The 13341-nt window shown below is 36.4% G+C and overlaps 1 protein-coding gene across 1 annotated transcript in view; it reads left to right on the forward strand.

The window, feature by feature from the left end:
* Positions 1-6: 6 nt before the first annotated feature.
* The window catches only part of LOC105037506 (cell division cycle 20.2, cofactor of APC complex), a 33192-nt gene continuing 19857 nt past the window's right edge, over positions 7-13341 (forward strand). Inside the window, 9 exon segments of the mRNA XM_073242441.1 lie at positions 7-107; positions 2679-2937; positions 2940-3410; positions 3413-3724; positions 3727-3934; positions 4586-4848; positions 5148-5291; positions 5425-5508; positions 5602-5677. Of these exon segments, the coding sequence (XP_073098542.1) occupies positions 105-107; positions 2679-2937; positions 2940-3410; positions 3413-3724; positions 3727-3934; positions 4586-4598 (1266 nt within the window). The 5' untranslated portion in view covers positions 7-104 and the 3' untranslated portion in view covers positions 4599-4848; positions 5148-5291; positions 5425-5508; positions 5602-5677.

A 13341-nucleotide genomic window follows, 5' to 3' on the forward strand; every position in this document is an offset into this window, starting at 1 on the left:
CTGGCTTCGATTCCAGGATCTTTCCTCGCTTCGAGAGGGGGGGGGTTCTTGCAGCCAAACCCGCCTTCAACTCCAATCGCTCGCCAATTAGTTCCGATCCAAACATGGTGAGCTCTTTTCTTCTTCTCCTTCTCGGCCCTCTGTCTCTCCTGCCTCTCTTTATTCTACGCCGTCTTCGCTTGAAAATCTAGGTTTTCTTTCGTTTTTTTTTCCCTTTCTTGATTGCATCTGATTTTTTTTCGTGTGTGTTGTGATTCGGGTTCTTTTCTCGCTCTTCCCCAATTCACGAAATTAGGTTTTTTTTGGCTTCTGTTGTCGATTTTCTTTTTTATTTTTGGTTATTATGTGATTTTGGTATCAAGAAAGGAAAAAGAAGGGATCTTGATGCCCGAATTGCAAAAATTGGGCACTAGGGAATTGAATCCAGATACCAGTGCATTTGTTGGTGCAACATCAATGATGCCCGGATGCTTGCAGTAGTCTAGTTCGTATGCATGAACGGAGCACGGAAATCACAGGGATATAAACATATAAGAGACTCACCTGGTGTGCGTTTTCTTGATCTTGGAGGGTATTTTGGGTGTTGGGTTTGGGATAGGTGCGCTTGAGGCATACAAGTTTCGCAAGGATGAACTGACGAAGATGATGATTTTGTGCCATCCAATGAAGATTAGCAGCTGTTTGTTTTTTCTGTTTTGTCGACTGTTGTTTCTGTTTCTCCCTAAGTCTGAAATTTTGATGTTTGTCACTTTGTTGTTTCTGTTTGCCATCCAATTAAAATTTGCTGCTATTTTTTGCTTTTTGTGACTTTGTGTAGTTGCTTAATTGCTTGCACATTAAGATCTGTTTTCATGCAAATTTGCTTGTATTTCATGTCTAATTTTGTTGTTCATATTTCAGATTTTGTCCTTTTATGCAACAGCCTATTAGCAGGTTTATCTATTAAACAAGTTAGATTAACAGGTTAAAGGTTGATTTGGGTTGGACAGGTCCAACAGTATTGGGCCAAGAGTCCAAGACCTTGGATAAACAAGTTAAACAGGCCGGTTGGATAAATGGGTTCTGTTTATTAAACAAGTTAAACAGTCGAGTCGGATTGCCGGTTTATTAAATTGGATAGGTTCAGGTTTCAAAATCTGGCCTATTTAGTAAACAGGTCTGATTCATGTTTGGGCTTTTCTGACCCGATCTGCATCTGAGCCGACCGTTTATGACTTGACCCGACCTGATTGCCATCCCTAAGTTGGATCACTGATTCATCCAAAAATTGGCAATGTTTTGAAGTTGGATAATTAAGCTTTCAAGTTGGATAGTTGAGTTAAATTATGAAGGCTTAACAATGAACATATGGCTGGATATGGTGGTTTCTCAATATGAAAAAATGGATGATTCCTATGGGCAATCATGTTTTGAGGGATAAACTCAATAACAATAGCTTCTTTTGGGTTTAAGAGGTAGACTCATGCTACCTCATTAGCAGAGGGGTATTGAACCTGACTGATATCAAATAACTGCAGGGATAATCTCAATAAAATCCAGCACGTGAATACTTGTTGGCGGTAGGCACCTAAAATTTCTCCTAGTAAATGTTTAGTTCTTGGGTTACCTAGGGAAAACTTACATCCCTTCCATTCTGTGATACTGCATCAAGTTTGTTTGGAATCATATGTTTTCCAAATGAAAACATGGCCGGGTTCTTTATTTAGTTCCAAAATACAAGGTTTATGAAGCTCTAGATGAGTACCTATTAGGATTGATTAGAGAAGACCCTGAATTTCCTACCATCTCACAAGAACTGAGCATCTTAATGTCTATCAATGTCTAAGATTTCAGGTTTTGTTTTAGAAATGTTAAGGGCTTCAGGAATTTAGTCAGTAGTATCATTTGTCTATGACTAGTATGTGTTAATTATGCAAGGGGTCAGCAACTTTTATGTTTATTTTCATACATTGTGCAGTTTTTAAGTCCATATCAGATTTATTGTTGGGGAACCATGGGGGTACTTTGAGACTTCAAAAGGCAGAATATATTATGATTTTTATATAATTTGAGCATGGTGGTGTTTTATAGATAGGGGTATTAGCAAATTAAAAGTGTAAAATTGAGCTTTTAAAACTCAATTTTGGTTTCAATTTAAGTTTAAGCACTTTAGCTAGAGTTCTGGTTTCCACAGTTTTGGTGCCTTCAGCAATTTCACTTTGAGTTTCAGACAAAAAGATTCAGTAAAATACAAAAATAGAAAGAGAAAAAAGAATCAGGGCAAGTTTCCTACCATTTTATTGTATTTGAGTTATCTAGGATCATATTTTGTGTAGTTGGTGGATTTAGCCTGAAATTGAACTGTATTGACGCTTTAATACATCAAAGTTATCATGATGATGTAGTTATCTGTAGTGCATAAATACCAAATATCACTAAATCAAATATAAACTAACAAGTCACTCAGAACATATGCCTATGCCTATTTGGTACTACGATAGTATAATGGAGGATTGTCTCCCAGCTTCCTCTCTGATCGTTAGTTTGATCTCTTTCCCAGCTTCCTACTTGTATTGTAATGGTGAATCAATTTTCTTATTCTTTTGTCTGATAGCATGCTTATGTTTGACACTCATCATGGATGTAAAAAGATCCAATCTTTTGTCTATCAATTGATTTGGGCTTTTGGCTTTATGCAGGGTGACAGATTCATCCCAGTCAGGTCCGCAATGGATTTCGATGTGGCCAATCTCTTGCTAACAACGCAAGAGATAAAAAAAGATAGGTCTTCGTGGTCAGATTATTACCAGAAGCTTCTTTCAGAATGTTTCTTAAACAATAGGACCCGAATATTTGTGTTCAAGAGCAAGCCCCCAGCACCAGTTAATGAGATGTTTCAAGAATACTTGGGTTCTTCTTGTAAGTCTAGAGTAGTGAAGCAGTGGAGGCACATACCAAAGAAGCAGAGAGGACGTTAGATGCCCCAAATATGATAGGTGATTACTGTCTAAGTTTGCTTGATTGGGGGAGCAGCAATGCCCTGGCAGTTGCCCTTGGGAGCACAGTATATCTGTGGAATGCCTCTAATAGGTGTTGTTCGGAGCTTGTGAGTGTTGGAGATGATGGGCCTATCACTAGTGTCAGCTGGTCTCCAGATGGGCAGGTGCTCGCCATTGGCTTAAATAATTCTCAGGTCGAGTTGTGGGATCCAAGAGCTAGCCAAAGGTTGAGAACTCTGCGACGGGCTCACCGATCCTGTGTTGGATCAATGGCTTGGAATGATAAAATTCTGACGACCGGAGGAATGGATGGTAGGATTTGCAATCATGATGTGAGAGTGGAAAACCGCATTCTTCAGAACTATAGAGGACATACACATGAAATCTGTGGCCTAAAGTGGTCACTATCAGGTCAAAAATTGGCAAGTGGGGGGGTGATAACCTCGTGCACATATGGGACATATCAATGGCCTCTGCAAATCATCGTCCAAGTCAGAATCAATGGCTTCACAGATTCAATGACCATACTGCTGCTGTAAAGGCCCTCGCATGGTGCCCCTTTCGGCACAATCTGCTTGTATCTGGTGGTGGTGGGACTGACTGGTGCATTAAATTTTGGAACACCCAAACTGGTGACCTCTTAAATTCAGTGAATACTGGTTCCCAAGTTAGCGCACTGCTGTGGAGTAAACATGAGAGGGAGCTGTTGAGCTCCCATGGTTTGCCTAATAACCAACTAACACTATGGAGTACCCATCAATGACTAAGATTACAGAGCTTACTGGTCATACATCACCTGTTCTTTTCATGGCTCAAAGCCCAGATGGTTGCAGGGTAGCATCTGCAGCAGCAGATGAAAGGCTTAAATTCTGGGCCATTTTTGAGTCCCCTGAGGTGCCAAAACATGTAGCTGAAACAGCAAATGCAGGGCCATTTGCCAGTTTCAGTCATATCAGGTGATAAAGCTAAGCCATGTGCATATGTATGTGTGTTATGCCTGTGTGTTTATATATGCTCCTAGGTGTTTATATCCATAAATATTTATGTATCCATATCATACATTATTTATTTATTTACATGCATATGCATGTTTGTGTTGTTATAGTTCAAGGTTATATAAAACAATGGCATCTAAAAACACATAAACACACGTGTACAGGAATATGCTAGCATGGTAATACACAAACCCACATTCAAACACAATCACACATGCACATTCAAACAGCATCACACATGTATATGCATTTGCACATATGCATGTATCATGTTTTCTATTTTTCTTTTGGCATTCTATTGGTTCTGATTTTCTTATCATAACATAGCAAGGATCAGCTGGAATTTAACTCATGCATTAAGGATGAACTAGTACTTTCTTTAATTTAGTGACTTTCGGCATGAAAGAAAATGATTGATGTTATTCTTAAACATCATCTGCTTATTTGTATAAGTTTTTTAAAATATTAATATGAATAATATTATGATAAATGGATATTTCTTAACATGGCTTGCATGTTCTAAAAGTTTGCATTTTAAGAATGCTTTAATAAGTCCTACGATAGTATCACATTTCCTGAAGTTCCCGATAAGAGAACATTGTGGCTGTGCAGGAGGGCAAAATAAGATTTTGGTGAAGAAAAGGCAGGTCTCTGACAACTTAGCTCAAGATGATTTTTTTATGAATAAAGGTGGAAGAACTGATGACTGGCAAGTGCTTGACCATAAGGAATAACTCCAATTCGTAAAGGAGTAGCAGACTGCACGCACACAATATTTTTGGAAATCAAGGCAAAAGATTTATTTTGACCTCCAATGTTCCTGGAAAGAAACTCAGTGGATCTGTTTCAGTGGTAGATGGTGCAATAGAAATGAAGTAAGACCCTATCTCATCTTTTTTAGGTTATTTAGTGTATGTTGCAATGGGAATGTTGCAAGATTCTGCCTTCTTTCTTTTAGGTTATTTTTCATGTTTTGCACACATTGATATTCAAAGTTATTGGAGCCCGTCAAGGTAAATTCTTATTTGGGAATCTTCAACAATGTGGCCTTTTTCTGGGACTTTCATCAGACGAAAATTATATTATCTTACGTAAATTGATTAGTATTTGTTTGGGTGTATGGCATGGAAGATTTGTCAAGCCTGTTTTTGATGATTTTGTTCTGCCATTGAAGACATATGCTGATGTCATCATACCATGGGGAGGTGATAACCATGTTGCAATTGATTTAATTGTGCAACATATCCAGACAAAGCTTGGTCAACGTGACTTCTGCAAAATTTATCCCAATGTATATGTTATTGAATCGACATTCCAGGTAATTTCATTGTTGAATTGGTTCCACTAATCATCTATCAGATCTTCTTGGTGAACTTATCATCTTCATCTTGTTTGTTCTTTCGCTGGTTAGCCCTTGCATATTAATGTTCCTGAAGGCTCATGTAAAACAGATACGAGGAATGCATACACTTATTGGCCATTGGGAGATAACAACACCCGACTTTGTCTTCTATTTAGATCAGTTGATTCAGCTGGTAAATTAACCTTTTTGTTTTCTATTTTTAAATGAATATCTTTGATACAAATTGGTAGGATGTTAATTATTGTCATCGTAATTATTTTGTAAGAATAATGGTGTGCTAAGCTATGGAGCATGGTCTTGGTCATCTGCCATTCGCAGAGAAGCAGTGGTCACTCCAACAGGTACATTATATAAGAGTCTCACTCTTTTTTTTAAAACTAAAAATATTCCGTGAAGCTATTACTCGTGAGATGGTGAATCTTTTAGAAAACAGCAAAGTTCATTGCATCTGTCACTTGCATATTCTCATTTAATCTGAAATATCATTTGTTGAGGAAATTCTACTATGAGCTCGACATCATGAATCTTGTTTGTACAAATGATTAGTAATCCATCGGCACATATGTAGCAATTGGACTGATTATAAGCTCCAACCTCTTAGTTAGGTGGTCGCCGAATCTGAACCATACAATACTTGCGAAAGTAGAAATGTGAAGAGGTGAAGAAATGGATATTGTGGATATGACAAGATTATTTCTTGGCTTGCAAACCCTTTCCCAGTTTACAAATTAAAGACTCCTCTGAAACCCTAAATTCATGTAAAAAATGTCTAGGCTAAATATTAGATGTCAGACAAGCTGTTGACATATATACAGAACAATATGTTTTAAGAACCATTTCCTTGCAGAAAACAAAAGTTTAGCACATAGCAACCAGTTCTTAGTAAGGCCCTCTAAAACAGGTCCCAAAATTTTTCTGCCAAAGCATGACAAGGCCAAATAACTTTGTTCAACTTCACAAACGTCCAAAGCCCAGTTCTAATTTCTTGCTGAATCAAAGATGAGAATATCATTCAGTCTGTCTACATTGATAATGGAACCCATTGTTCACCGGTGGCTTGTTTCAGAATAAGGCAATAAGGCAGTATTTCTTTCTAGGACAGAAATGGACTAGGACTTCTTGACTAGCTATGATCATAGATTTCCTTGGCAGAGGTTTCCATTGACCCCTCTTCATATGATGCAATTTGCATTTGTAAGCCTAACAAATTCGGCAATTTTGTCATTTGAAACTTCAAATCGTGCAAGCTATCGAAGATCGAATTTAGTAATATGTGCCCATCTATGTTACCTAGACACTTCATTTTTAAACTGTTTGGAAGTGTCAACACTTTTGTACATTTGGACATGGCACGACATGACATGACATGGCTGGACACTCCTATTGGAAGTGTCCTGTTGATGTCAACAAGAAATGTCCTACACTTGGCACTTTTATTTGAAGGGACTGTTAATGTTATGTGTTGGACACTTGAAGTGAAGTGACCTAAGATATTGTGGGGCATTTGGAGCAAACTATTGTTGTTTTTTTTAATTTAAAGTTATTAGAATATATGAAACTTTAAGCAAAATGTATTTATTTTTTAAAAAGGAATTATCGCAGTTAGGTATCAATTAAAGTGTCTTAGACATCATAAATAGCTTTAAATACATCTAGCAAATAAATTAAACAACTTGCAAACTATGAATTCCAATTAAAACACCAAAAAACATGGTTTATGCGTGCAATATGTATATATATTTTATATATTTTACGTACTCTGTGCCCCATGCCTAGATTTTTTGGAAGCTTTTGTGTCTGACACTTGGACACTTGGCACCCATGGCAAGTATCTAGGTAACCTTGGTGCCTTCCACCAACTTGTTGACTAGCTGATGACTGTTGCATCTACTTGATGAGTTTTTTTTTTGTTTTTTCCTAAATAGTGAAGTAATATGTAATGATTTTTCACTTGCATTTGGTCTCAACCCAATGTCAATGTAATAGTTGATCCTTAAAAATGACATGCATTATGTTGCCTACAAACATCAAATACAATCCTTTCCAAATACTCACCAACAGCTTCTGTTAAAACTTCTAATTCATATATGGCTTGGAAATATAGCTTCATCATACTTAACATTCAACAAGTGCTATCACATCACCACCACAAACCTTAACAAGAATAGGATCACAAAGAATATTCCTAACAAAATTAGGAGTAAAATACTTTGACTGCGGTAAGGTTTCAATCTTGTTTTGACAAAAAAAAAAAAAAAAAAAAACTACACATCTATTTTCATATCAAATACTTCAAAGGAAATCTCCATCCTCACCAAACTTCTACTCAAATAATTTCTGTCGAATTAGTTTTTCAAATTTTTAATGTGGTAGTTAAGCATGGAAACAACCATGATAGGTTATTATTTGGAGCTGAGGATTCAAAATAATATAAAATTGCTTGTGCTAGCAAATTGTTGATGGAATTAATCACATCAATTGATTTCTTGTTATGGCCAGTGCTTCATATATTCTCTATCTGCGTTGGACAAAGATAGGCTTTCAAGTATAGGGCAAAGGCCTCATGATACTTAATTCCAATAGATAATATTATATTATTAGATTGTGTGATCAATCTCAAAATGCTGTTCAGCAACTGTTGAGTACTTGCCATGATTTTTAGAACCGTCCCGAACAGGACCGACGGGAAATCAGGATGGTTCTGACAGGGAAAACGGCATATGCCGGTGTCGGAGAAGAAAGAGAGGGAAACAAAGGAAGAGCAAGAGAGGCCGTTGGAGTCGTGGTGGCCCTCTGTGGCTGTCGGAGGCCAGTGGAAGCTCGGTTCGCCCGATAGGGTTGTGGCCTGTCGCAACGAGCGAGAAAGAGTGAGAGATAGAGGGGGAGGCCGTCGGAGATAGGAGGATGGGACGATAGAGGGGTTGTCGAAGGTCTCCAGTGGCCGTTGTGGCCACCAGGTGGCGGAAGCATGCAGGCAAAGTCGCGGCCGCGGAACAGGTGCGACTGCCCCTATTCACATTTTTAAAAAGGAAAATGAACAATGAAGCCGACACTTGGTTTGCCGGCTTCACTATTTTAGATTTTTTTTTAAGTTTGAAAACAGTGAAGTCGGCAATCGATTTGCCGCTTCACTATTTCAATTTATTTTAAAAAAAGCTCAGAAATAGTGAAGCCGACAAACCGATTGCTGGTTTCACTATTATCGGACTTTTTTAAAAAGCCTGTGAAACATGGACGATCGCTCTTGTTTTATGCCGCGGAGTTGCAGGCAATATTTATGCCGCTCGACGGCCACGCAGCCAGCTGAAGGCCCTCCGGTAGCTTCTCCGATAGACCCACTCTCTCTTTCTCTTCCTCTCTTTTCCTCTCTCTCTTTTTCTCCTCCCTCTGTCGGTTCGCGCCGGTTTGATCTGGTACAAACCGTATCGGACCGTGCCGCCGGCCGACTGGTATCGAAACTGAGAACCTTGGTACTTGCAGTTTCGAGTTAAACAGTCAGCAATAGTGTTATGTACCCATCGTGATATAATTACATATTCCCATGCTCTGAGTTAAATTGATATGATAGACTGGAGTTAGAAATATATGGCTCATCAAATAAGTCAAAAGGGCAGAAATTAGTAATGTCAAATTAATCCGCATCAGTGCAAGTTTGCTAGAAGCAGAGCTGCATCCTTTTCTTCTTCTCTTTTGATTGTACATGATAATGTCGAGATATAATAACCATTGTTTAACGTAAAAACAAATGAATTTCTCGGAAGGGCTTGCCCTTAAAGGAGGACCAGGGATCAAATCTTGGGTATTGCTAAAACGAAGTTGCTTTGTTAGGTAATATGCTGAGAAACAAAGAATAAGTACCAGAACAAAGAAACTACAGATGACTACAAAAAAAAAAAATGGAAAAAGAAACTACAAATAAAGCAGGCTTTAATAAGTCATGAATAAGAAAAGTTATCATAATAACACTTCCAAACTGATAGAGAAATGGATGCTAAACTATCCCTTGGTATGCATCAGCCATGATCATGTACCAAATAAAAAACAGATATCCTGACCCAAAAATCTGAGCGCTTCCCATGCTGTAAGCTTTTGACCATCCAAATTTCTTGATTAGATAATCGAGTTTGATGATTCTATATTTCAATTACAAGAGCAAAAGGTGAACTATTAAATTAATCATGACCCGTGATCATCATAAGAGTTGTTTATCATTCATGCATCAGACTGGTATATTAAAATCAGAACTTCAATGACAACGACAATGACCCGATCCTTCGAAAAATGAATGCAGTATGAACAAAAATATAAAAATAATATCAACTATCCAGCTAGGAGTTACCTTCCACAAATCCATATTCAGCATTCACAAATAAAGTCTCCATAACAAACCACTAAAAACCTACTCATGCATTTAAATAGAGATATATAAGAAGAAATTAGCATCAACTGGCAAAATAAAATAAAATAAACTATCTTTTAAATCCATCAATGCCGCATGCTTTCTTTTTTCTCCAAGTAAAAGGCAAAGGTTTTCACTCAAAAAAGTAGAAAAAGAGGGAATAAATTGCATCAAAGGATCATACCAAACTTCGGGCTTTAAGACCTAATCTAGAGTCAACCACCTTGCCCTTGAAGTCAAATCCACCAACTAGGCTCTGACCATTCAAAGCATAGCTCGCCGAACCAGACTGAACCGCCCGATTCGGCCCATATCGAGTTAAATCGGCATAGAAACGGGATGGTTGGGCCCTGATTTTCAAATCAGGGCCCGAACCTATCTGAACCGGGCTGAACTGCAAGGTTTGGTACAGGTCGGTTCGGTCCTATTCTTTTTTTTGTTTTTTTCTGTTGTGCTATAGTTTTTTTTTCTTTTTGTTGTTGCTACAATATCGAGGGGGGGGGGTTAAACGAAGCTATAAATTGAACAAAAGTCAGAGACTTCTTTTCCTCGATGCTTCCTCGTCGAAACATCAATTTCCTTTCCTATCTATAATGCAAATGGCAAGCAAAACGTAGAAAACTCATCAATTAAAAGTATGTAATCTTATCCTATCTTCCATTTCTCTTCCTCTTTTTTTTTTAAATAACTTTAAAATCCATGAAAATTGAAAAAATAAGAAAAAATCATGTCAAAATTTTTTATTTTGGTATGATTTCATTATATGTTATAGATTTATAGATGACCCATACAATGACATCAAAATTATTATAATTTTTTTAAATAAAAAATATATTTGAAGAATAAAAGTTATTAAAAAATAAAATTAACAATTAAATCAAAATATTGTTTGGGGGTTTATAAGCTACTTTTAACGTAAATTTGGTGTCCGTTTATCAAAATTTTGATGCATCCTATGCATAGTGGTCCTGACCTAAATTTCAATGAAATTAAGAAATAAATAGCATTTCATGTATATCCACTGTCTTAGAAAAATATATATAGCATTTATAGTAGGATTCTACATGAATCTAAGGTCAAATTTATTTTTCATAATATTTAAATTTTTAAAATATTTTTAATTAAAAAAATTAAATTAATTAAAAAAATTAAATTTTACTATTTTTATATAATTATTGAACTGCTGTGATTGTTCAACCTTCAGGAATGGATTCATTAAGAAAGAAAAAAGAGTTGGAGCGTGACACCATGTATACTGAGACTTGGAACAGTACCGAACCGATACCATACTGTACTGGTCAGTGATTGGTTCGCCGGTCGGTACTAGTTCAGCTTTCCTTGATTCAAAGGCTTCTCTTTGGTAGGGGAGGGAATGGAGAACCTCTTGGCCTTAGAGCTTAAACCTAGTCGAAATCCTGTGGTGGAATCTGTATTCTTCTGAACTGAAGCACAAGAACCCATCTTTATAGAAGGCCTCTTGTCACCCCACAGCCTCAAAGCACTGATTTTTCTACCATGAGAGAGAGAGAGTGTGTGTGTGTGCGCGCGCGCGCACGTGCGTAGAAAAGAAGTACAATTTGTCAATATTAAGTATACAGCTTTCATGTCTAAACTCTTCAATTACCCTAGACCAAGGTCTGTTGGTAAATGCCAGAAACATGATAAATTTTTCAGAATATTACTTGCTGCATATTCCTTAGAATTTTGCATACATCATTGTTGTGAAGGTGAAAAAAATTAAAGGTTGTGAAATCTGAGAAAAGTATTGTGTATGGGTTAGAAAATTTAACTTTCAGCAATTATAATTGAATATTAGATAGTGGATTGTATTTAGGAAAAAAATATTGGGAGTGCCTAAGAAATATGTAATCATAATTAGAAGGCATGGAATGATTTTCCTCCTAAAAGTAAATAACTAACAGTTAAGCTCAAATTGGGACAAATCGTATGGTTCGTGAAACAGAAAATAACAGGTAATGTAGAAGGGATGAAATTATATAGATACCAATGCTTGATAACAATTAATAAGGCCAGTTACATGAAGGATAAGGATATCAGGAATTACCTGAGAATGGAGGATAAGGATATCTCAAATTACCCAAGAATGAAGGATGAAAATATGAAGAGATACTGATCATCTTACGAAGAAAAGGACATCTGAAGAGTAAGTGAATAACAATCAGTTGATCAAAACAAAAGATGAAAGACGGTAAAGTAAAAAAAAAAAAAAAGCACTTCTAGAAAAAAAAGGGTTTTATTATCTAAAAAGTGCTTCTACAAGCAGAAAAAAAGTGCATCTAAGAGAAACTAGAAAACCTCTGGCTTCTCCACTTTTTATAAAGCAGAAGCAACATCAAACGCACCTTGAGTCTTGTGCTTCCCTACCCTTTGATATGTACACAGTTTTATAGGAAACACAACCCTTCATTTTTCACTCTAAGAGAATGAAGCTAACAAAGATTAAAAGATGAGCATAGTTATCAAATTGACTCCAAATCTTGACCATGGAATCATAGACAATTATCAAATGTTCTCTTCTATTGAAAACCAAAAAAGGAGAAAACTCACAAGATTGCACCTACCAAAAATTAGTCGGTTATACATACTATGGAAGCTGATAAAGGCGTAGAAAGGTTCATAAGGTTGGGGTTGCATTGCTGGATTAATTTGGTTAATTGGCTTATTAGAAGAGATCCATGTGGGATGGCAGTATAGAAGGTCTGAAAACTCAGTTTCAGTATCAATCAGATATGTTCCAGTTTCAGCAGTTTCAACTCCAGTTTCAGCAACTCTAGTGGAAAAATGGAAATGATGTAATTATCATTAAAAATAAGAAAATAAAGAAAGAATAAAGTTCAAGAGAATAAACTAAACATCGTTCTAAAGTGCATTATATTTTTTGAGACCTCTAGATGTATCACTTCCTTGGTTTCATACTGAGACAATCGAAAGATTATCTGTAAAAGATGTTAAGTATATATGGTACAAGATATCATTTTACTGATTGATGGCATCTGGAAGAACAAAAGCTAATTACTTATGAGATTTGAATTTTCAAGTTTCCAAGCCTACAGCAAAAACTTTATTTTCTTCTAAATCTATTTGGAAACTAGTGTTGCAATACTTCCAACTCAGTTTAAAACAAAAGAAGTTCAGTCTAAAGGCGTTGCTTCTAAGCAATGTTGTTAAGATTGGGATAGATCATAAATCAAAGGGGTCAGAGCAGATTGGATCATGGATTATGAGATTTTTTAGATGTCTTTCAGTAAGAGAAATATTTAAAAACTGAAAAAGTAACATGTAAATAAAAAGAGCAAAAATTTTGATTACCAGTGAGAACACTGCTGTTTAACATCACTATTTAGCAGTATTTGGTACATAAAAGTAAGAAAACAAGGTTGAGTTTTCTTAAAATAAGAAAAGAGAGTTGAGAAAAGTTGAAGAGAGAGAATAATAATAAATTGAAGAATTAAAAAAGGGAACAAGCTGCTTGCAGTACCTTATTTTATTGGAAAACTAGTTGAAGACCCACGCAACACAAAAATAAATTTTCAGATGTTGTCCTATTTTTCAGATGTTGCTGTGTTCTTATTATTATTCAAATTA

This window comes from Elaeis guineensis, chromosome 8 (assembly GCF_000442705.2).
Source record: "Elaeis guineensis isolate ETL-2024a chromosome 8, EG11, whole genome shotgun sequence".
NCBI lineage: Eukaryota > Viridiplantae > Streptophyta > Magnoliopsida > Arecales > Arecaceae > Elaeis > Elaeis guineensis.